This window comes from Oreochromis niloticus, linkage group LG3 (assembly GCF_001858045.2).
Source record: "Oreochromis niloticus isolate F11D_XX linkage group LG3, O_niloticus_UMD_NMBU, whole genome shotgun sequence".
Lineage (NCBI taxonomy): Eukaryota > Metazoa > Chordata > Actinopteri > Cichliformes > Cichlidae > Oreochromis > Oreochromis niloticus.
The window spans coordinates 827207-851907 of record NC_031967.2 but is presented as its reverse complement, the minus strand read 5'-3'; the positions used below and the strand labels follow the sequence as shown (position 1 = coordinate 851907).

Genomic DNA, 24701 nt, shown 5'->3' with positions numbered 1-24701 from the left:
CGGCCACAAGAGCATTTTTTATGTCTGATACATTACAACAAGTCTACATTTGGGTATTTGTCAGTCCCATCTATTTGTTTTTACACAGCAAAGTATATTTTATGTCTGGGTGCATAAATTATTTATCAACACTCAGATAAATGAAAAAGCAGAAATGTAAAGCTGTTATATCCATAAGCCATAAGAAAGACAGAGCATGCAGAACATGACTCAGTGACCCACTGTTGAGAGTGACAGCATCACTGTGTTGCAGTCCCTCCTGTTGCAGCTCTGACTCCTCTGTTGTCTTTATTACACACTGGCCTGTACATCATGTTTGGACATGAAATGCTGGTTGGGCAGCAAAACCAACATTTACCACAGCAGAAAATGAAATGAAATTTAATTCATATTAACAGAGTTAATAGTTAGTTTCTTAAACAAAACAGAGCCACTGAAGCCTCTTTCAGTTGTCATATACCTAGCAATTTCACATATTTGTAATTATTAATAATGCAGTGGATGCTATAAAGCTAATATGTGGTAGATAAGCTCTGATTGCCAAAGCTGTGCAGTTCATGGTACATGTCGAGAGTTTGGTTGTGACACAGTGTTGTCGTCCTCTGCAGCTCTGTCTAAGGGGAAACAGCCCATCCACACCATCCTGCTCAACCCTCACGTCCACCTGATTGGGGATGACGCCGCCTGCATCGCCTACATTCGCCTCACCCAGTACATTGACAGTAACGGCATGCCTCGCACCATGCAGTCAGAGGAGACTCGCATCTGGCACCGCCGTGACAGCAAGTGGCAGAATATCCACTTCCACCGCTCCGGCTCTCCCACCGTTCCCACCAAGTAAGGTCACCACCAGATTATAATATTTAGACATTACACACGTAGGAACAGTTTTTAATGAGGGTATAGGATCAGGTCAGTTAAACTTCTGGGATATTGATCTGGTCAGTTCAGTGGGAGAGAGTGGGCTTGTGGATCAGGTACAGCTCCTTTGGTGTTGAGGAAAATTAACAACAGGTACGCTAGAGAGCCAACAGTATGACCCCGCAGGTTTTAGATGTGTCCTTGATCCGGCACAGCTGATTCATATGACCTCCTCAGGATGTCTTGAAGTCATCCGGAGGCCTGGTAATGAACTAATCATCTGATTCAGGTGTGCTGACCCAGGGTCAGATCTGAAACCTGCAGCTGTGATTTGGTGCTATATAAACTGAACTGAACTAACTGTGCTCCACTTGTGACTAATTTCAGCTGAGACGACCGTCCTTGACTACCTTCCAGCCTACAGCAGTCAGCTGACCGACTTCTGCCTACCGTCTTTCCATCAGATCCCTAAGCCACGCCTCCCCCTTGTTTGCTCGCTCTGCCCTCTCAGTGTGTTGTTTACATATTGTCGCTGCTGAACTGAAGTTTATAGTAAATGTAAAGAAAATAAGGAGTTCACACTTTGACAATATCATTTTGTAGTGAGAGTGCAGGGTGATCATTTCAACATATCTCCGTTTGCAGCATTTTTATTACTGGTTTCTTGATATATATCTTTTTTTAAATAGAAGTGGACTTTAATGGTGCCACTGGTTCCACTTGATTTTAATGGGCTAGTCTAACATGTGAAACTCCCAGTCATGACTTTTTCATTGAAATATTACACATGTTGTGCTGTTGTGACATTTTTACCTTTGGGCACAATGACCAATATAAGACATATCTACTTTTTAATCACGGTTTTGCTTTGTTTTGGTGATATGTAGGTTTTGGTAATCGATGTAATTTGCTCTTTTTTGCTTGATCTTCAGCAACATCCATATGAGTTGACTTATCTTACAGATGTATGTTTACTAGGAACTGTAACATGTTTAAAAGGGAAAACCATTTGTTGATTTAGTCAGTTTGGTCATCACGGAGCATCATGGGAGAATGTAGAGTGTAGAAATAGATCTGATTCTCAAAGGCCATTCTGTGACTGCTGCCAGTCAAATCATATTTTCATACAATAAGAAGTTAATCATGTGAATTTTATCTGTTTGTTTACATTTTATAGTGTGATATTGATGCTTGTCCCTCCGCTTCTCATTCTCGTTACTTACCTTTAAGAACATTTTAACCGCTCAGATTTCTCACCTTTATTTGACTGGTGTATGCACCACTGGTTAAATCCACAGTCGAATCCTGTTTAACTGTTGAAATCAGTTTGCTAACCAGTCTTTCATCACTGACCGGGTTACTAAGCAGGAGATCAACACTCATATCCCCATTATGTTACGCTATAGTTATTTTAGTGCCACCATCTGATTGAAAGGGAAACGGTTGTTGTGGAGCTCACACAGGGGAACAAACTCTAATTCCAGAAGTGAATTAAGTGCAGAGGAAGCCGCCGTTAAAGAAAGTCACAGGTGTGTTTTTGTGTATTAAATAATGGCATCATTGAAATATTTAGAAAACTGCTTTGTATTGATTTCTTTAATCACATTTGTCCATTTCACAGGACACTTTGGGTTTGTCTTTGTGAAATGCATTGAACTGTATGATGGGATGCTGGTATTTAATGTTGCCATGATGGGACAAGCCTGATGTTTAAGAAATCTCAAATAAAATGTGATTTATGCCGATGAGCAATTATGTTTTTTCATTCCTTATAAGAACTCTACATCAGTGATATTGAATTTCTGAAGTTTTGCTGATTTTTAGCTTTGACATTTCTTGTTGTGCTTCGATGCTCAAAGCTGCTTATAAAAAGTCCTGCTGAACCTGCCCGCCCCTTCATCCTCACTCGGTTTCAGCAGATGGCCGCCCCTCCCTGATTTATTCCTGTTAAAAAGGAGTTTTTCCTTCCTCCTGTCACCAAGCTCGTGCACGTAGGGGGTCGTCTGCTTGTTGGGGTTTTCTCTATTATTGTGGGGTCTTTACCTTACAGCATAAAGCGCCTTGAAGTAATGTTGTTGATTTGGAGCTGTATAAATAAAACTGAAAACAAAATGTTGACCTCAAGTTGAAATAATTTGATGTAAAAATAACCAAGTGCTCCGATTACCACGGGGACCACCGTTACCTTCACCCTCCACATCCTCTCGAGCTCTTCTCTGAGCCCTTGGTATTTCTCCAGCTTCTCGTGTTCCTTCTTCCTGATATTGCTGTCATTGGGAACCGCTACATCGATCACTACGGCCGTCTTCTTCTGTTTGTCTACCACCACTATGTCCGGTTGGTTAGCCACCACCATTTTGTCCATCTGCATCTGGAAGTCCCACAGGATCTTAGCTCGGTCATTCTCCATCACCCTTGGGGGGCATCTCCCATTTTGACCTCGGGACTTCCAGGTTATACTCGGCACAGATGTTCCTGTACACTATGCCGGCCACTTGGTTATGGTGTTCCATGTATGCCCTGCCTGCTAGCATCTTGCACCCTGCTGTTATGTGCTGGATTGTCTCTGGGGCATCTTTACACAGCCTGCACCTGGGGTCTTGCCTGGTGTGATAGACCCCAGCCTCTATGGATCTTGTACTCAGAGCTTGTTCTTGTGCTGCCATGATTAGTGCCTCTGTGCTGTCTTTCAGTCCAGCTTTGTCCAGCCACTGGTAGGATTTCTGGATATCAGCCACCTCCTCTATCTGCCGGTGGTACATACCGTGCAGGGGCCTGTCCTTCCATGATGGTTCCTCCTCTTTCTCCTCTTTCTTGGGTTTCTGCTGCCTGAGGTATTCACTGAGCACTCGGTCAGTTGGGGCCATCTTCCCAATGTATTCTTGGATGTTCGTTGTCTCATCCTGGACTGTGGTGCTGACACTCACCAGTCCCCGGCCCCCTTCCTCCCGCTTAGCGTACAGCCTCAGGGTGCTGGACTTGGGGTGAAACCCTCCATGCATGGTCAGGAGCTTTCTTGTCTTGATGTCAGTGGCTTCTATCTTCTTCTTTGGCCAGCTTATTACCCCAGCAGGGTACCTGATCACGGGCAGGGCGTAGGTGTTGATGGCCCGGATCTTGTTCTTACCGTTCAGCTGACTCCTCAGGACTTGCCTGACCCTCTGCAGGTACTTGGTGGTTGCAGCTTTCCTAGCGGCCTCTTCATGGTTTCCACATATATGTAAATAAAAACATCTATATATAAACATGGTGACTACAACCTAAGACTAAAAACTGTCCTGTATATTTGCGAGTTAGGCAGATTACATAACCAAAGTTTGTGAAGAAGAGTTTACAAAGACTCCTCAGGCTGTACGTGCATGTCAAACACCAGGAATACACCTACTAACGTCACACACTAACAACACACACTACCACACAATCCCAATTCCAAAAAGTGGAGACATTGAGTAAATAAAAGCAGAATGCAATAACAGAAAATATATCAGGTGAGCAGTAGCAGCAACATGTCTCAAAAAACGTTGGGATGGGTCAACAAGCAGCACCTTAGAGGGGCAGAGGTTCACCGGTTTGCAAAAGCACTGCTTAGAGTATCTATAATTTTACATTATTATTACACATAATTATGTTTATATCCCTAATTATGTTTGTTGCTCATCATGTTTTGCACCTACAATACTTTGTAGACATTGAATTGACCACAAACTCCTCAAGTTCAATTTCAATTTTATTATAGAGCACCGAATCACAACAGTCAACTCAAGACGCTTTATATTGTAAGGTCATACAATACCTTATTATAAACCAAGCTGGTAATATAAAACCTCTAATGTGTTAGCTGAGGTCCAACAGCTAAAGCAGGGGTGGGGAACTCCAGGCCTCGAGTGTCCTGCATGATTTATCTTATCAGCTGATTTAAATAGGTTACCAGAGGCCTGGTAACAAACTGCTGTGTTGACCCAGGGTGAGTTCTAAAACCTGCAGGACACCGGCCCTCGAGCCCTGGAGTTCCCCACCCCTGAGCTCAAGCCTGGCCAAAATCCCAAACACGTGAGCAATAATCGAGGTTTTGCAATAGCCCCATATTTATGAGCTGACCTCATGTAAAGAACAGAGGGCCAAAATACCTCCACAAACTCTGAGCTTGATAAAGTCCTACACAATGTGAATTAAAAAGCTTATCTGACCCTCCTCTTTGTAACTAAGGGCCTGTAACTCGTAAAATATTCGTAGTGTAAAGATCAAATTTTGCATGGTTTCATTAGATACACTAAAATTAGCGTAAGATAATACAAGTGAATATTTGAAGTCTTCCCAAAGCTACAATCATAAAAAACGTGTGTATAGTTGGCACTTTCTTCAGCAGCGCATCATTAACCAATTTACAGAAAACTCACCTGCTGCAGGCTCAGCTCAGCTTTGACAAGGACAACTGTGTACCCAGTGTTCCCAGTGTTCTCCCAGAACTCCCACTGCACAGAAACATCCACTTGGTACAACCTCTCTGGAAGTTATATGTGGTGGTTATTCTCCCGAACGGCTGCTGATTGAAAAAATGACAATGGTATCATTTGACACATGTACAGTTTTATTGTCGTGCCACAAACACACTGCAGCTTTTACCTCATTAGCGTTTAGGTTTATTTTTTAAGTCATCATTTGATAAAGTCATACATGCCCGCATAAATATTTGCACTGTTAATATGTATATATTGTTATCACCATGGAATTAAGATGCTCAGTTATCAAATCAGTTTGCTCTTTTTGACATTTCTTTTATTCTTCCATCACACTCAAAGTAAATGGCAACACGTGGATTGTATTATTACACGGAAAATACGTAGATGAACACCAAACACACATGTCTGAATGCGTCGTAGCCACCTTATAACAACACAACTGTTTGTCTGCGATGGCAAAGAAACAAACAAACAAAGGTTTACCTGTAGCTTTAAAATACATCCAAACTCTCTCTCTCTCTCTCTCTCTCTGTCTCTCACACACACACACACACACACACACACAGCAATAAATAAATAAAGAAATAGAGGTGTCGTAAATGAAGTTGGTAAAGCTGGCCTCGGCCTGGATTTAAAGTGGCTTTTAAGTCAAACGTGATAACAGTGATGACAAGAAACAGTCGAATACACAACTACATTATTTATCTGTTTTTAAAAAACAAAACTAAAGGACAAGCCTGCTGTTACGTGTCTACAAACCTGACGAGAAGCCCCAAACCAACAGTGTTACCTTCCAGCTCTGCCATCACTTTCTGACTTGCTCACTGGGACCATAACCAGACTATAAAAGGACCCACTGGTTTCTGGAGCCTTGTTTGACACCATCGTCTTGGAGCATCCGTTGGAGCGAGGAGTTGATCTAATTAGAACCTGTGGGCTGTTCATCGTCTCTTTATGTTTCTTAATTACTACCAGAGGTCTCTTCCTGTTGATAGTGAGTTCTTCCTTCCCACTGTTACCAAATGCATACTCATAGGGTTTTTGCTCCAATGTCTATTTCACCTCAGTGGGTCCATAATTTACTAAATGAACTTGAAGAACACTTAAAGGCTGAGACTATGAAACCTGTGGTGCCATTTTTAATAATAAATCAAAACCAAACTGTCCATTTTCTCACAGACTCAACACTTCATTTTATATTAAACTCAGTGTTGCAAGCTGGAGGAAATGTTGTTGAAATGTACTGGGACTATTTTCAGCTGCGTGTCCATATGCATGGCCAATGACAGAGCTCTGTGCAGCAGAGGAGTAAAAACAGAGGTGGTTTGGGGTTTTTCTATAGATTAGTTGACAATGACACAGTCAAACCTGTCCTTTAAAAGGTGTGAAAACAGCACGTGTAGCTGCAGGTAAGGAAAAGCACCAACATGAAACACGAGGAGATGAGTGCTGCACCAACACATTCATTATCACTACTTTCTCTCTCCGTAGACGCTCTGTATACACTCCACACAGAGGTGGCAGCCGTGTGACACACGTGTGAGAAGGACAGACACGTAGATAAAATAAGGGCAGATGCATTGTGGGAAGACAAAAGGTGTGAGCACACAGCCTTTGTAAACAGATCGGCAGGTTGATGTTTGGCTGAGTTTCTGATACGCACACTTTCACTCTCTTCACTTTATTCTCTGTCTGACATTAATCTCATGTGTACTGTGGCCATTCTCCAGCTGCATCGGTGCATGTACAGCAGGTTTAGGTGGGCTAACAGGGTAAATGCTTTGAATTTTCCAGTCCAAGCGTGACTCTTTGTTGTCAACTCCCCTATGTACAAATGTTTACAAGAGTTCTTCAAGAAGAGGCCGGTGCGTGAGGCGACACATCCGAGATGCCCCTTTTATTTCTAATCCGCCTTCGGTGCATCGTACCTAAATCACATCAAAGCAGCCACAGGAAGCGAAACACCAACAAAAATCATCAGGACAGTGAGGGTGGCTATCTTTGGTCACAATCAGAGCGAACATCTATTGTTAAAGCACAAAAATACGGTTCCAATATCTGACAAACCAAAGAAGAAGAAAGAAAAACTGGACTCCAGTGATGAGCAGGGGCAGTTTGATCTGAGGAAGTGTACGTCACCAAAAGCTTTAGTGGAAAATGTAGATCAGTGGAAGCAGCTGCTCAGTTAAGGTTTTCATCCCCCTCCTCCTCCCCCTCCTCATCCTCTTCTTCATCCTCCTCCTCCTGGGTGTCCTCACAGTAGCGCTGGAGCAGTCGGTGCAGGTGCTGCTGCAGTGCATCAGGCTGCAGGGCATCTGCGGTGTTGTCCAGGCGCTCTAGGTGCACATGCTTCCCCTGAGCATCCCTCACCACGGTCCTCTTCTGGGTGCGTGAATTACGCATCTGGCTTCTGCAGGAACAGGAAACGGTGAGAGTAGTACTTCATCCAGGATCACAATAATGTGGCTACAGACTCTGGTCTCTGCCAGGGTCCACATTTGTTTTATAGCGTCATAAAGAACAATTAATGCATCACCTTCATTTCCATATTAATTAATTAGATCGTACCACATGAATTCCCCGAAAACTACCTGTGACACCCGGAGCTTTCTGCCAGAGTAAAGGAACAGAAAGCGCTGATACTTTAAACGCTGCTGAAATGTTTTGCATCATGATTTGAAAGTTGAACCTTTTTGTGCCTTTTCTGATATTTCAGATTTCCAGAACCATCTATACAAACTCTTTGCAGAAATATTGTGTAGTTTCCTAAATTCCTAATAATTTTAACTGTATTGTATTTATACTCATGTGGTTACATGGTGTTGTTGGCTTACACGTCTGCTGGTTTGATTCCAGCTGGAGACACTTTGTTGTTGAATCAAATCAAACATGTGGCGACGCCTTTTTAAAAGAATGATGTCATACATCATGTGGACTAAAATGAAAAACAGCAGTTGGATTAGCCAAGTTCATTCTTACATTTGCAGCCTGTTCTCACGCTCTAGCCTGGTAGAATAAAATGTGGCTAAAAGAAGTACTCGCAGACGAGCAGAGCATAAGTAGCTGCAAATATTAGCACATATGTGAGAAACAGAACACACGTCATGCAACTTTGCTGCCACTTTGCTTTATTTGGATGACTCACTGGTTGTACCAGTAATGGCGCCATTGTTTCAGACCAAGAATGCCAATAATTTGAAATATATGTCTGATGATTTGGTACATATGTCTCTGTGTGTCTGCATCTCAGTGCTACATTGCACATCTCAGGATCTGATGAAAACAACAAGTCGTATAAATAAGAGCCAAATGTGTCTCTTTTCTCCTGCCTTGTCTTCTCAGACAATAAAGGTTAGGACAATCACACAACATGCTCAGGCTCTATTAAATACTTAGTATTTGTGAGGTCATTTCTACACTCTCATGCAGTCCAACCTTTTAACCACAGAACCGTCATCCTGCACAATCTCTTTCTCTACTATATGCGGCATTAGCACTTTCCCAAATCCTCCAGCATAACTCATTGCCTGGAGGGGGAAGAATGAGGAAAGACAGATCAAAAGTTGGAAGACAAATGCTAGAAAGCTCTCAGAAGGTTTTCTCAGCTCAGTAATAAAATTCCCTGCATTACACCACGAATTTCAAACTGCCCTTTCAGAGACGTCTAAAAACAAATATTATTCATGAGCTGAAATCCTACTGACCTTCTCAAAGTCCTCTCTGGCTGAAGGGAGATCTGCAGCCAGTGACGGGTCTCCTGTATGCTTCTCCATCCTCTCGCCTCTCACCACAGTTGTCTTGACAACCTTGCTGACCTTTCTACCCTGCACTGGCTCCACTTCAAACTCTGACGCTGTGGCAGTGCTCGGAGCTGGGGACTCTGAAAAGGTCAGCTGGAAAGAAGATACGATTTCATGGTAACTATAGTGGACTAAACTACACCAGAGACATGCCTGCAGGTAACTGGATGACGTTCAGTCTCAGGGTTTACTCAGGATGGCATTACTTGGACTTTCCAGCGTGAGGGATCCTGTTTTTGATGAGGGTATGTCCTTCAGTGTGCACATTAAACAAATATGTAGGACTACCTTCATTCATTTATGCAGTATCATCACTGTCTGCAAAGCTAGATCAGGCTGGACAATCTGAACTCATTGTTATCAGAATATCTCCAATATCAGCCTCTCTTCACTCGCTCGCCCAAACACATCAGAGAGAAAGAGAGACCATCAGAGACATTAACTTGGGGTGAATATCTTCCCCAAGGATATTTGGCACACAGACTGAAGTAGACAGGGATCGAACCATCAACCCTTTGATTAGTGGGTGTCCTGCACACGCTGCTCTACCTGAGCTACAGCCAGACCCTCTACTGTGGAGCCAGGGTCCAGTTTGGATTCAGGCTTAAAACTTTCACAGTCACAGCTGTATCAGGAGACCCTGAATGATCCCTTAGCTGAGTTTGTATGATAGACTAAGCAGTTTGTCTTCACTCAGTCTCAGTGTCTGTGAGTTTATGCAGCACTCCTGTATTTAATATTAGCAGTTATTAAACTTTGGCTCTCTCTCTGTAGTTTACCTCTCTGCTCTCTTCTCTTTCCCCTCACCTGCAACAGGTTGCAGCACTTTGAGGCAACTGATGTTGTGAACTGGTAGTATACAAATAAAAGATTAAATAAATTGAATCTCGACTGCAGCAAAATAACTCTCCTCATTACCGGAGGAAAGTGAAAGCAGACTCTTCGAAGGCTCTCACCTCTTTCTGATCGCCTTCACTGTGAAGCACAGTTCTCTTCACCACTTTTGAAACAGCATCTCCCTCCTCTATCTGGATCGACTCCTGGCGAGAGCCTTCGACGGTCACTTCCTGTGTTTCCATGCCATCTGGAGACACATATTTACGAATGACCTTCCGCGTGACCTGTTGGAGAAGAAAGTTACTGTAAAAGTTTTCTTTATGAAGGAGCAGGTTTTAAGTGTAATACTGATTTTAGTGTTGAATCTTCCTCACTTTCTTAACTACCATGTTGCCATCTTCATCTGTGTACTTCTCTTCTGTCAGGGTCTGCAGTGGGATGTCTGGCAGATTATCGGCCTGCAAAAAACACCAAACGCTTGCTGTTGGGTCACACCTTCACTCACATTATGCACACAATCTACACAGTTTCCCACGTCAAAGAACATTTGGCAATCAATATTTGCAATCCAACAGTAATGAGCAGTTGTCAACTCCAACATATCTCTATATTTCAAGTCCGTCTGACAACAGTGTCGACGATTGCTGAATCCCAGTGTCATTATGGGTCCAAAGTCACAAAACATTTAGGTTACACACAGTGCAGCTTTCATTTTTCAATGCAAAATGATCACTTCCAGTAACCAAAGAAAACCTAATGGTGACACAACAACATGTGTGGAAATATAACTTTAAAAAAACAGGCAAAAAACGCCAAAAATGTAAATCTAAAATCAGTGACATTGGAAAGGACCAAAGTTTCTATTCGACTCTCTGAAATATGATGTTCTGCATTACAGGAAAATTAATTTGAGCCAAGTGTGTTACATAGGATTAATCTGAAAAGCTCAGGCTGAGCACCAAAACTCTATCCACTAAACCTTCATCACTCCACAGGCGCACTAGCACTGCACAGTCACGCAGTCATGCTCGTTTACCTGAATGATTACTCGGCGTCGGACCACCCTGGTGGTCAGTACATCCTCCTCTGAGCTATCAGAGGACAGCATCCCTAGCTCCTCAGCTATCTCCTGCACATAACCAGCATGGGTCAACATAGCATGGGTCTAAACAGTGTCTACAGGCAGCCACTGCTTCTTTTCTCTTAACTTGACTTCTACAGCCACAGATCTCTGTGATATCCTGTGAAAAACTGAGTACACCGTTACTGCTTCCACAGGAATTAAGACAGTAAGTAGCAGTAGCAGGTTCTGCTAATCAAATGCATGTGATTAACTGCATCAGCAGCAAATGTGAGCAGAAGTTTACAGCATTCAGCTGTGCATCAACACAAGCAATGAACTGCCCAGATTGTTGGCCAGAAATTGTTGCTGTCCATCAATCGGAAGTCCAAACAAGTCAACAGTGAGAAAATAATTCATAAGTGGAAACACTGTTAGTGGAAGTTAGAGGCGATGAGCTGCACTTGGACCTGGGTACATGCAGTCAGTGAGTTGAACATGAAGTCCTGAATCCCAGTGTTCTAGAGTCAAATGTAAGGCCACCTGTACCGAAGACACTACTGAAGAAATAAAATGGGGGGTCTGAAGTACCCGAACAAATCTGCAACAGAATGGCTAAAAAAATAAAAGAATCAAGCAGGGCTAACAGCCCAAAGACCAGAACTCAACTCTTTACCTTAAGAGAGCTGTGCATAAACAAATGCATAACTGCACTGGGTCCCATGAAAAAACCTTTCCCCATATGACTGTATCCTTCATAGCTAAAAGACATTCTCATGCATATATCTGAGGAGGGCAGATATCTGTACATATTAGTGGGATGAACTGCAGTGCTGGCAGATTTCAGGGTTACTGAAAACTGTAGAAATCGTTTCTGACAGAGGTGCAAATGTCTCCACACAAACTGTTAAAGATTCTTTACAGTAGCTCATGCATTTCATCAACAGTTTGAGATACTGCAAAAAAACAAACCCAAACAGCACACTGATGTGAGGAAGAAGTGTTTGTGTTATGAAATTTGCAATATTTCTAATATTTATGCACACGCAAAAGCATTTTTCAGTGTCTTTTAGTCTCCAAAGTACAGACTGTTTGTTTAGTCTCTTGATTTGGGAATACAGATCCACAGCAATCAGCTTTAACGAGACACAGCACTGTGCTCATGCTCAACCTCTTACCCGTCCCAGGAAGTCATCATCGTCATAATATTCTGCCTGATCTCTGGAAGGGAGCTCCTCGAGTATGGGGAGGCCTCTCTCTGTCTGATACGCCTCTACATCATAAGCAAATTCACAAAGACTTTCACTACTGGAAGACAAGAGGTTTTTATCTTCTGCCCACAAGAAGAGCTGGTTTGCTTGAGTAGCACGCTGAGGGCCAGTATCAAGACTACTCCCAGGTACTGGTGAAGGGGGTTCAGAGATATGATAGGTAATCACATCTTCTGGTTCAGAAAAGTCAGAGAAGGCTTGTCTGCAGTCAAAGAATTCCACATCTGAATCCGAGTGCTGTGGAGATTCAGAGCCCTTCAAGTGTTGCTTTAGTGGGACATTCAGTTCACCTAATCCAAATTCAGACACTAGTTTCTCACTAGTTCCTGTGAGGACCTTCTTAAAGTCTGGTGAAAAGTCTTCGGTGTCTTCAAGGGTTTCAGACTCTTTCTTAGTCAGAGCTTGGCTCTCAAGCTTAGCTGAGGTAGAGTCGCTGAACACTGGCAGCAGGAGGCTCCTGTCATTCAAGGACACCTGGCTATATTCAGGAGCTCTCAGGGTTTGATGTCCTGAAAGTATTGCCTGGTAATCTCGATCACGAGTTGGCGAGGGTGAAGAGTGCTCACTAGATTGTGCTTCCTTCAGGGACAACTCCCACTCAGAGTACCTGTGGGATGCAAATGAAGCTTTCTCATGTGAAGGCAGAATTGGAGTAACAGCCCTGTGAGTTGTGTATGTGCTGTGTTCAGGTAGCTGTAGAGGGACTGATGCCACCAGCTTGTCTTCACCAAAGAGCACACCTATGTTACTGCTATGCTGTGTTATTGTTGTAGCAGACTGAAGCTTCCGCCGTGTGTCACCATCTGTTTGAAACTGTGTCTCCTTCGGTGTGTCAGGAGCCTGGAAGTGAAATTTCAACATTACCTCAGTAGCTAACTAAAAACACCAGAGGGTGAGCTTTAACATCACTATGTAGGCAAGGCTTTTTTTATCCAGATAAAAACAAAGCAAGTTTAGGAAATAGGTTTATTGCTTAAAAACGTGCAACAGACTGCAAAAAATGCCCCTCAATAAACAACCGTCTGTTATCAGACACATAACTGAACGGAATAATTAGTAACTCAAGACACATTCCCAGCATTAATGCACTCCATTTTGTTGTTAGTTCAGCAATGTAGTTTTCCTTTTTTTGTCACACAGAGTTACACTTTTTTATGTCCAAGTGACATAAAATGTTACGTTATTCAAAACTAGTTACTCTCTGCTGGATTTCATGCTTTCAGTCTTACCCTTTGAGAGGCTAGCTTGGTCTTTAGTTCTTCAACACTAACAGGCTGGGTCTTCTTCTGCTTTCCTTCACCATCGTTAACGTGTACTGGTTTCAGAGACAAGTCTTCCTCACAGACAGTGGTTTGTAAAGTTGAGAAGCTTCCAACCTCAGATCCGGGCTCCATCCATTCTTTGTATGACCAAACTTCTGGTTGTGATTCTTTCATTTCTTGCCACTTAGGATGTTCTTCACCAGACTTATCCCCAATTTGAATTATTAACGGTGACATCGCTATTGGGCTTTTGATAAGTAATGATGAAGATGGATCTAATTCCTCCTCTGATTCCGCAGTTTCAGGGCTCAAAGGTCGCGAAATATCATTAATCCAACAATCAATAGGCAAGGCCACAAACTCAGAGTCTGATGCAAAAGAAACTGGAGAAGATGATCTTTCTACTGGAGTAGCATTCATAAAATAAGACGACAGTATTCTCATAAATTCAGGTACTGGTGAGTCAGGTAACAGTTGTTCAAACTCACTGAGAGACGATACAGATTCAGGTGAGGATGGTCTGTTACTACCAGCAACTTTTGATGATTTGACAATTAACTCGTACTCTGAGTCTGAACTCTGTGATTCAGTTGATGATGACTCACAAATAGTGCTGTACACCTCCAATGACTCTGTAAACTGAGGGATGGGAGAGTCTGGAGACAGTGGCCTGTTCTCATTGAACTCTGGCATTGATTCTGGAGATGATGCTCTTTTGTCAGCCAGGTGTATGGCAGATTGAAATGACACAGGTATGTATTCAGTCAGTGACTCAGAGGATAATGGCCTGTCTGTCTCATTCTGATCATCAAACAGTGGAACTTCCAGAGATGATGGTCTGCATTCTACACAGTCAAATTCTAAACTCAGTGGCATATGATCTGAACCCAATGCTAAAGTTTCAGGCGACGATGATGATGATCTGGGAAACTTTACACATTCTGACAATGCCACTGTAAGTTCTGGTACGGGAGAATCTGGTGAAAGTGGTCTGAACTGACTGACTGATGTCACAGGTTCTGGTAATGGTGCTCTTATGTCTAACACCATGACTGACTTAGGGGACATGGGTCTGTGGTGTATTAAGGATTCTGGTGAATCTTCATCCTGTGTTTCTGCCTCAGCCAATTCAAATATAGACTTTCCCTGTCTGTATGGAACTGCTTGTGAAGAGAAAATGTGTTCAGTCATTGGTGGAGGTGACTCTGCCTCCTCTGAGTTTGGTAGTGTGACCGTCACGTCTTGCTTATTTTTATCTTTTTCTGTCTGATTTTCATCATCTGTTTCACGTCTCTCGTACTCTATTGTGCTGTCAACAAACTGCGTAAACCTTTTTTTACTATGCAAAGTTTCTCTGCACTGAAGATGACTTGCTTGAGAATTTGGACTCCACCGTTCAGCATCATCAGCGGGATTATACTCAGTTACCATAATTAGTGATTCTTCAGGTTCTTCGTCAGGTGGGTCTTTTAATTCATTTAAAGATGATCTGGATGCAAGTGTTTCCTCCATATCTAATACTAAAGATTCAGGTGATGTTGTTCTTTCTTCTGTACAAAATGGAGCTGAAGCATGGGATAAACTGTCAGAATCTGAAAATGCTAATGGTGACATGTTTCTCACACACGTGAAACTTTCCACAAAACTCTTTGTGAAATCGGGCACTGGTGATTCAGATCCCAGGAGTTCGTCATATGATTTTTCGGACTGAGCTGATAATGCTCTCTTGGTAGTGACTTTTGCATTAAATGAAGGAGAGCATGTCAGATCACAGGCCAGATCTGAAAATAATGATGAAAATGATTCAGAGGATGAGCTCCCATAAAGTGTTCCTGCTGCTGGAGCCTCAAAAACATTTTGTGTAAACCAGGGGAGAGGTGAGTCTGGAGAAAGCTTCTTGTGTTCATCAAATGACTGAGTAGATTCTGGAGATACTGATCTAATGTTTCCAAGTAGCACTAATGTCCCAGGAGACATGGGTCTGTATTCTGGTATAGATTCAACAGAGAGCGGCCTTTCTTCTGTTTCTGATTCTACTGATTCAGGAGAATCTGGTCTGTTCTCAACACAAAAAATTGTGGACATCAAAAAGTCACTCACAGCGTACTCAACATCTGATTCGATGGATTCAGGAGAGGATGAGTGATACCCAACATTTACAATGACACGATCCGGCATGTAATCGGGTATTGGCGAGTCTGGTGACTGCACTTGGTACTCATCTCCAGATGCTAACGAGCCAGGTGAAGAGGATCTCATGTCATGAACTAGTGAGCTTAAACTTATAACAATATATTCATCGTCTGAGCATGTTGACTCATGAGATGCTGATCTTTCTACAAAGACATTTTTGGTTACTCTAAACAGTGTTTTCACAAAGTCAGGTACAGGTGAATCAGGTGAAAGTTTATCTGATGATAGAGATTCAGGAGAAGGTGGTTTACCTTCCATAAGTGTTGGGAGGTCTATTTCTACATCTGAAAGCGCTGACTCAGGGGACATGGACCTTAAAGCACTGTGAGATACAATAGACTCATGAGGTAACTGAATGGGTGAGTCAGGTGAAAGGGGTTTAAAATGATCTTCTGATGGAGTTGAATCAGGAGATTCTGCCCTGTCCTCAAAAAGCCATGGGATACACAAATCAGTCTCTAAATCCTCATCTGAATATTCTGATCCAGGTGATGGCGTTCTGAATTTTACTGCCAACATAGTGGGAGCATTAATGGTGTACTGCGGAAGCAGAGAATCAGGAGACACGAATCTAAGGTCCAAGTCAGACACCTCTGATTGTCGGGATTCTTCCCTGTCCTCAAAATCAAACATCTGTAAAATCAGAGGAGCATATTCTGTATCTGAAGCCACTGATTCAAGTGATGATGACCCGTGAGCTTTGAACTCAACATTAGTTTCTAGCAAACCCCGTCTGAAGTCAGGTACAGGGGAATCAGGAGAAAGACTTCTGTATTTGCTCACAGATGGTAAGGATTCAGGAGATGACTGCTGGCCTTCTGGGACCATAAGAGAATATAACTCTGTTTCAAAATCAGATAACACAGATTTAGGTGAACAAGACCTGAAGTCTGTATATGATATCGATGATTCTAGATCTTGTCTAAATTCAGGAATTGGTGAGTCTAGTAAAAGTTTAAACTCTGATGCAGCTGATTCACAAGATTCTGCTCTGTCCTTAAAAAGCCCTGTGGCACACAAATCCCTCTCTGAATCTTCATCTGAATATACTGATATGGGTGATAAGGGCCTGTATTTGACTTCTAACATAGTAGTGTACTGGGGTAGTGGAGAGTCTGAGGACAAACATCTGAGGTCAGAGTCAGACACATCTGATTGGCAGGACTCTGGTCTGTCCTTAACATCAAACATCTGTGAAATCAAAGGAGCATATTCTATTTCTGAAGTTACCGATTCAGGTGATGACAACCTACGACCACTGGCATCAACATGAGGAAGAGTGGAATTTGGTAAATGACCTCTGGCTTTGTTTAGAGAACCACTTGATTCAGGAGAAGATGATGTGACATTTGCCATTAGTGATACAGGTGAGGAAATTCTATTCTCTGATTTAGAGTCAGGTAACAAAGGTTTCTCTTCAGTTTCTGATTCTAATGATTCTACAATAACTGGCCTATCTTCAGTATCAAGTAAGTGGTTAGCTAAAGATGAATACTTAACATCAGACATAACTGTTGATCTAAACTCAACAAATGATGGGTAACGTTCAACTACGCTCGACATGACCTGAGGTTCAGATGAATCTGGTGATTGGGTTTGACTTTCGTCTCTAGATACTACTGAATCAGGCGATGGATGTCGGTGTTCATCCATCACTGATACAAATAGACCCTCTTCAAATTCTAAATCAGAAAAACAAACAGATTCAGTTGAAGTGGACCTGCATTCAGCATTCGAAATACTTGGGGGGTGGAATATAAAATGTTTGAATTCAGGTATAGGTGAATCAGGGGAAAGTGTCCTAAATTCATTTTCAGAATCTGGTGTATATGATCGCCCCTTCACCTCAACAAATTGCATGTCCAAAACTTCTAAGTCATTGTCCAACATGAGAAATGTAGGTGATGATGACCTGCTTCCAAAAACCAACATAGCTTCTTCTATATCTGGGTTAAATGGTGGTGGTAGAGGAGAATCTGGAGATAGAGGCCTAAACTCAGTAATGGATGCCCTTGAATCAGGAGACCATCTTCTTATTTCTGTCACTAATTCTTCAGGTGACATTGGCCCATATTCCATTACTGACTCTGGTGAAAGTGGCCGCAATTCAGTTTCTGAATTGGAAGACCTTAGACTGCCAAGGATGCAAGACTCAGCAGGACTAAACTTTGATGAAACTGAAGGTTCAAGAAATAAAGCAGAAAATTCTCTCTCTTCCACATCTGAATCGAGTTGAATACATTCTACATTGGTCCCAGTATCATCAACTATTTCAGCTCTGTTTACAAAACTTTCTCCTACATAATGAGGATCATACAGCTGACATATCATCTGGTGTGCCCTGAATGTTTCATCAGCTGCTGACACCTTGTCTTCAAGATTGGAAGCTGATTGAGGTGAGTCTGTTCTCTCATCTGTAAAGACCACTGAAGTTGAAAAGCCATATTCAGTATCTGAAAGCAATGACTCTGGTTTGGAGGACCTATATCCAAAGGCAGCTCTGTGCAATTCAGGTACTACAGGTCTGAAGTCTTGTAAGGGTGAATCAGGAAAAAATGGAATGCTTCCATCTGCAGATATTACAGAAACATGTGATAAAGGGCTGCTTTTGTTGTGGTCTGATCCATCAGTTGACACATCTGATTCCGGTAAATATGAGTGACACTCTGAAATGTTAGCAAAGTAAGGGAAAATCGGAGGAACTGGGGAATCTGAGCAGATGCCTTTCAAAGAATCTGGACAATCTAGAATTTCCTCCAGCAATAAAGACCTGTTTTTTGACTTAGAATCAGGTGACAATGGTCTGTCCTCTGAATCCTCCAGAACATACTCAGTTTTTGTTCCAGCATACTCAAAAAACCCAGTTTTACTTGTCTCTCCGACATAGTGATGATCATGTATTTGAGAACTTAACTTCCAAAGTTCCGCACCATAAACAAGTTTATAGATGGGAACTTTGACCTTCTTTAAAGACTTACCACTATCAGCAGTCTCTGTAAACTCTGTGATTCCTGATTCAGGAGATTTGGGTGTCTGTTCAGTACAAGTTATGTCTACACTTGATTGTTGAAGCTCAGAATTTGAAATCAGTGACTTAGAAAGTAGTAATTTATGATCAGTACTTGAAATTGAGTCAGTAAGACCTGTTTCAAATGTTGGTATTGGAGAGTAACCAATGTTTTCTGCAGAAATTTCAGAATGAAAAGATGATGGTTGAACTGCAGAGCAAAATGATAGAACTGAATACTCATTCTTTGACGAAAGAGAAATGGGTGATGAGGGTTTTTCCAGAGTAGCTGTAATGGCACATAGCGGCCTGTCTTCATCAACAGAATCTGGAGATGAAGCTCTGTTTTCAGAGAATAATGATTCCAGAGACACAGACCCATATTCTAGATAAGAGCAAATTGAATCAGGTGATGAGGACCTTTCCATTGTAGCTGTAACATAACCTTCTGACAAAGCTATTTTAAACTCTGGGATGGGTGACTCAGGTGAATACGACCTGTCTTCATCAACAGAATCTGGAGATGAAGCTCTGTTTTCAGAGAATAATGCTTCCAGAGACACAGACTCGTATTCTAGATCAGAGTAGAGTGAATCAGGTGATGAGGACCTTTCCATTGTAGCTGTAACATAACCTTCTGACAAAGCTATTTTAAACTCTGGGATGGGTGACTCAGGTGAATGCGGACTGTCTTCATCAACAGAATCTGGAGATGAAGCTCTGTTTTCAGAGAATAATGATTCCAGAGACACAGACCCATATTCTAGATCAGAGCAAATTGAATCAGGTGATGAGGACCTTTCCACTGTAGCTGTAACATAACCTTCTGACAAAGCTATTTTAAACTCTGGGATGGGTGACTCAGGTGAATGCGACCTGTCTTCATCAACAGAATCTGGAGATGAAGCTCTGTTTTCAGAGAATAATGCTTCCAGAGACACAGACTCGTATTCTAGATCAGAGTAGAGTGAATCAGGTGATGAGGACCTTTCCATTGTAGCTGTAACATAACCTTCTGACAAAGCTATTTTAAACTCTGGGAATGGTGACTCAGGTGAATGCGGACTGTCTTCATCAACAGAATCTGGAGATGAAGCTCTGTTTTCAGAGAATAATGATTCCAGAGACACAGACCCATATTCTAGATCAGAGCAAATTGAATCAGGTGATGAGGACCTTTCCATTGCAGCTGTAACATAACCTTCTGACAAAGCTATTTTAAACTCTGGGATGGGTGACTCAGGTGAATGCGACCTGTCTTCATCAACAGAATCTGGAGATGAAGCTCTGTTTTCAGAGAATAATGATTCCAGAGACACAGACTCATATTCTAGATCAGAGCAAATTGAATCAGGTGATGAGGACCTTTCCACTGTAGCTTTAAAATAACCTTCTGACAAAGCTATTTTAAACTCTGGGATGGGTGACTCAGGTGAATGCGGACTGTCTTCATTAACAGAATCTGGAGATGAAGCTCTGTTTTCAGAGAATAATGATTCCAGAGACACAGACTCGTATTCTAGATCAGAGTAGAGTGAATCAGGTGATGAGGACCTTTCCATTGTAGCTGTAACATAACCTTCTGACAAAGCTATTTTAAACTGTGGGATGGGTGACTCAGGTGAATGCGGACTGTCTTCATCAACAGAATCTGGAGATGAAGCTCTGTTTTCAGAGAATAATGCTTCCAGAAACACAGACCCATATTCTAGATCAGAGCAAATTGAATCAGGTGAGAAGGACCTTTCCATTGTAGCTGTAACATAACCTTCTGACAAAGCTATTTTAAACTCTGGGATGGGTGACTCAGGTGAATGCGACCTGTCTTCATCAACAGAATCTGGAGATGAAGCTCTGTTTTCAGAGAATAATGATTCCAGAGACACAGACTCGTATTCTAGATCAGAGTAGAGTGAATCAGGTGATGAGGACCTTTCCATTGTAGCTGTAACATAACCTTCTGACAAAGCTATTTTAAACTGTGGGATGGGTGACTCAGGTGAATGCGGACTGTCTTCATCAACAGAATCTGGAGATGAAGCTCTGTTTTCAGAGAATAATGATTCCAGAGACACAGACCCGTATTCTAGATCAGAGCAAATTGAATCAGGTGAGAAGGACCTTTCCATTGTAGCTGTAACATAACCTTCTGACAAAGCTATTTTAAACTCTGGGATAGGTGACTCAGGTGAATGCGGACTGTCTTCATCAACAGAATCTGGAGATGAAGCTCTGTTTTCAGAGAATAATGCTTCCAGAGACACAGACCCATATTCTAGATCAGAGCAAATTGAATCAGGTGAGAAGGACCTTTCCATTGTAGCTGTAACATAACCTTCTGACAAAGCTATTTTAAACTCTGGGATAGGTGACTCAGGTGAATGCGGACTGTCTTCATCAACAGAATCTGGAGATGAAGCTCTGTTTTCAGAGAATAATGCTTCCAGAGACACAGACCCATATTCTAGATCAGAGCAAATTGAATCAGGTGAGAAGGACCTTTCCATTGTAGCTGTAACATAACCTTCTGACAAAGCTATTTTAAACTCTGGGATAGGTGACTCAGGTGAATGCGGACTGTCTTCATCAACAGAATCTGGAGATGAAGCTCTGTTTTCAGAGAATAATGATTCCAGAGACACAGACTCGTATTCTAGATCAGAGTAGAGTGAATCAGGTGATGAGGACCTTTCCACTGTAGCTGTAACAAAACCTTCTGACAAAGCTATTTTAAACTCTGGGATGGGTGACTCAGGTGAATGCGGCCTGTCTTCATCAACAGAATCTGGAGATGAAGCTCTGTTTTCAGAGAATAATGCTTCCAGAGACACAGACCCATATTCTAGATCAGAGCAAATTGAATCAGGTGAGAAGGACCTTTCCATTGTAGCTGTAACATAACCTTCTGACAAAGCTATTTTAAACTCTGGGATAGGTGACTCAGGTGAATGCGGCCTGTCTTCATCAACAGAATCTGGAGATGAAGCTCTGTTTTCAGAGAATAATGCTTCCAGAGACACAGACTCGTATTCTAGATCAGAGCAAATTGAATCAGGTGATGAGGACCTTTCCATTGTAGCTGTAACATAACCTTCTGACAAAGCTATTTTAAACTCTGGGATGGGTGACTCAGGTGAATGCGGCCTGTCTTCATCAACAGAATCTGGAGATGAAGCTCTGTTTTCAGAGAATAATGCTTCCAGAGACACAGACTCATATTCTAGATCAGAGCAAATTGAATCAGGTGATGAGGACCTTTCCATTGTAGCTTTAAAATAACCTTCTGACAAAACTCTTTTAAACTCTGGGATAGGTGACTCAGGTGAATGCGGCCTGTCTTCATCAACAGAATCTGGAGATGAAGCTCTGTTTTCAGAGAATAATGCTTCCAGAGACACAGACTCGTATTCTAGATCAGAGTAGAGTGAATCAGGTGATGAGGACCTTTCCATTGTAGCTGTAACATAACCTTCTGACAAAGCTATTTTAAACTCTGGGATGGGTGACTCAGGTGAATGCGGCCTGTCTTCATCAACAGAATCTGGAGATGAAGCTCTGTTTTCAGAGAATAATGCTTCCAGAAACACAGACCCATATTCTAGATCAGAGCAAATTGAATCAGGTGAGAAGGACCTTTCCATTGTAGCTGTAACATAACCTTCTGACAAAGCTATTTTAAACTCTGGGATGGGTGACTCAGGTGAATGCGACCTGTCTTCATTAACAGAATCTGGAGATGAAGCTCTGTTTTCAGAGAATAATGCTTCCAGAGACACAGACTCATATTCTAGATCAGAGCAAATTGAATCAGGTGATGAGGACCTTTCCATTGTAGCTTTAAAATAACCTTCTGACAAAACTATTTTAAACTCTGGGATAGGTGACTCAGGTGAATGCGGCCTGTCTTCATCAACAGAATCTGGAGATGAAGCTCTGTTTTCAGAGAATAATGCTTCCAGAAACACAGACCCATATTCTAGATCAGAGCAAATTGAATCAGGTGATGAGGACCTTTCCATTGTAGCTGTAACATAACCTTCTGACAAAGCTAGTTTAAACTGTGGGATGGGTGACTCAGGTGAATGCGACCTGTCTTCATCAACAGAATCTGGAGATGAAGCTCTGTTTTCAGAGAATAATGCTTCCAGAGACACAGACCCGTATTCTAGATCAGAGCAGAGTGAATCAGGTGATGAGGACCTTTCCATTGTAGTTGTAACAGAACTAGCTGGAAAGATCCTCAGTGAGTGGGAGGAATCTGATCTAAAAATGTCTTCAAGCAATACCAGTTCTGGTGATACTGGTCTACATTTTGTTTCAGAATGAAGTGATAGGGACATGTTGCAAAAATCTGATGGAAAATCAGCAGCTTTATCTTTAACAGTCTCCTCTAAATCAGCTAGATAAGATTGCGGCCTGGTTTTATAAACGTGGCAGTTTGCCACTCCTACATACTGTGGGTCACAGATTTGAGAAATGAGCTTGCAGTGGTCTGCATCGAAAGCTAAACTACAGACTGGTATAGAATGTTGTGTTAAAGATGAAGATTTGTCCTGATGAGGTGAAAATGCCAAAAACTGTTTCTCTACGTCAGCACTTTCATATGCTGCTGTTTCAGGTATTTCAACATTTCCCTCTTCTACACTAACTGCTGTTTGAATCCCCTCAAGTCCTTTTGGGTTTAACAGCTGCTCATTATCACTTACAGAGCCAAGAGAATCAGGAGATACTGTTCTTTTCTCAAAAAGCAATGGCATAGCCTCACACTCTGTATCTGACAGCATAGATTCTGATGATGATGAGTGGTAATTAATGGTAACAGGATGATTCACACATGATACATATTGTGGTATGGGAGAGTCTATGGACAAGTCTTCATTTATTGTCACAGACTCAGGGGAGTATGATCTAATATCTAACATTGCTGAGTCTGGAGACATTGGCCTGTATTCAGTTACTGACTCTGGAGAAAGCGGTCTTTCCTCAGTACCAGACCGTGAAATGATAACCCACTCGTCAACATATTCAGATACTAACTCCATCGGTGTTGCTGCTTTGTTCTCATTTTCAGGTACATTCTGTCCGAGCGACAGCATTTTCTCAAAATTATCCTCATCATCAGGATGATCAGCTAAAGTCTGATTTGTATTTTGGGTTTCACTCACGCTACTCATGAATTTCACATCAAGACTGCCTGTATAAGAAGTGTGGTGCACATCACTCTGAACCACAAACTCTGAAATGTCTTTATCAGCCTTTGTTTGCCTGCCATCTGCATGAACCTCATTGTTCCTGACTTCTTGCTTTGTGTAATCAGGAGAGTAAGTTGTAGGTAATAAAGACACATCCTCACTATCCAAATCCACAATTTCAACATCGCTTCCATACAGGACCTTATAAAGTCGGCATGAAACTTCATCCATGTGTTTTGTGGCCATTTGTTTTGCTTGGGTGCATTCTGCCATCACATTGAGGGGATAGGAAGGGAGTACAGAAGTAAGTTGAGTGGGAAGCATTTTTTCACCAGTATGTTGTTGTGTAAGGCATAGTTCTTCATCAGTTTCTGTAAGCTCCATCAACAGTTTCTGAAAGTCTTGCTCCACTTGCTCACACTTGATCAAACTGTCTCCAAAATCAGTCATTGACAACGGTCGACTTTCGCATACACCTGTCTGAGAACTGTCGGATGTCTCTCCCCAAGGCAATGGAGACAAATGATGAGCTTTGTCTCCAGAGTGGGTTCTTTGCAGACACTCTAAGCTCCAATCCTCTCCTCCCTCTGCCCCCTCATTTTCAGCAGCCCCTTCATGGTCACATCGTTCAAAAGTGGGGAAGGCGGACGTTGGGGTAACTTGGGCACATAACTTGGGTGCCCCTTTGTACATAGGGTGTAGCACATGGGATCGGAGATTATAGGGAGAGGTGCAGTACAATGTGAAGAAAGGACTTA

At 42.2% G+C, this 24701-nt stretch overlaps 4 protein-coding genes across 18 annotated transcripts in view; 2 read left to right on the top strand and 2 right to left on the bottom strand.

Moving 5' to 3' along the window:
- The window catches only part of LOC112846512 (calcium/calmodulin-dependent protein kinase type II delta chain-like), a 41824-nt gene extending 40983 nt beyond the window's left edge, over window positions 1–841 (top strand). Inside the window, exon 18 of the mRNA XM_025906063.1 lies at window positions 609–841. Within this exon, the coding sequence (XP_025761848.1) occupies window positions 609–841 (233 nt within the window). The remainder of the gene's footprint in view (window positions 1–608) is intronic.
- The window catches only part of LOC100695450 (calcium/calmodulin-dependent protein kinase type II delta 1 chain), a 96272-nt gene extending 93663 nt beyond the window's left edge, over window positions 1–2609 (top strand). For 8 of the 14 annotated variants that reach the window (XM_013267229.3, XM_005465205.4, XM_025899848.1 and 5 more), the window contains 2 exons: window positions 609–837; window positions 1249–2609. In XM_013267229.3, coding sequence (XP_013122683.1) covers window positions 609–837; window positions 1249–1252 — 233 coding nt within the window. In that variant the 3' untranslated portion in view covers window positions 1253–2609. Of the gene's footprint in view, window positions 1–608; window positions 842–1248 lie in introns of those variants that run through there. The other 6 variants (XM_025899868.1, XM_025899867.1, XM_019348655.2 and 3 more) reach the window with 1 other exon arrangement.
- Window positions 2610–5428: 2819 nt separating this feature from the next.
- LOC100696152 (ankyrin-2) overlaps window positions 5429–24701 on the bottom strand; it is an 81370-nt gene continuing 62097 nt past the window's right edge. Inside the window, exons 48-53 of one of the 2 annotated variants that reach the window (XM_025899688.1) lie at window positions 10995–11087; window positions 10333–10416; window positions 10078–10242; window positions 9026–9214; window positions 8757–8848; window positions 5429–7731 (exon numbers count right to left, since the gene is read on the bottom strand). In XM_025899688.1, coding sequence (XP_025755473.1) covers window positions 7503–7731; window positions 8757–8848; window positions 9026–9214; window positions 10078–10242; window positions 10333–10416; window positions 10995–11087 — 852 coding nt within the window. In that variant the 3' untranslated portion in view covers window positions 5429–7502. The remainder of the gene's footprint in view (window positions 7732–8756; window positions 8849–9025; window positions 9215–10077; window positions 10243–10332; window positions 10417–10994; window positions 11088–24701) is intronic. The other variant, XM_025899687.1, reaches the window with a different exon arrangement.
- LOC112842657 (uncharacterized) lies at window positions 11094–24696 on the bottom strand. The gene is made up of 3 exons (XM_025899684.1): window positions 22196–24696; window positions 13519–22006; window positions 11094–13129 (listed from the first exon to the last, which is right to left on the bottom strand). Exons 1-3 carry the CDS (start codon window positions 24634–24636, stop codon window positions 12185–12187), a joined length of 11874 nt encoding a protein of 3957 aa, XP_025755469.1. The 5' UTR covers window positions 24637–24696; the 3' UTR covers window positions 11094–12184.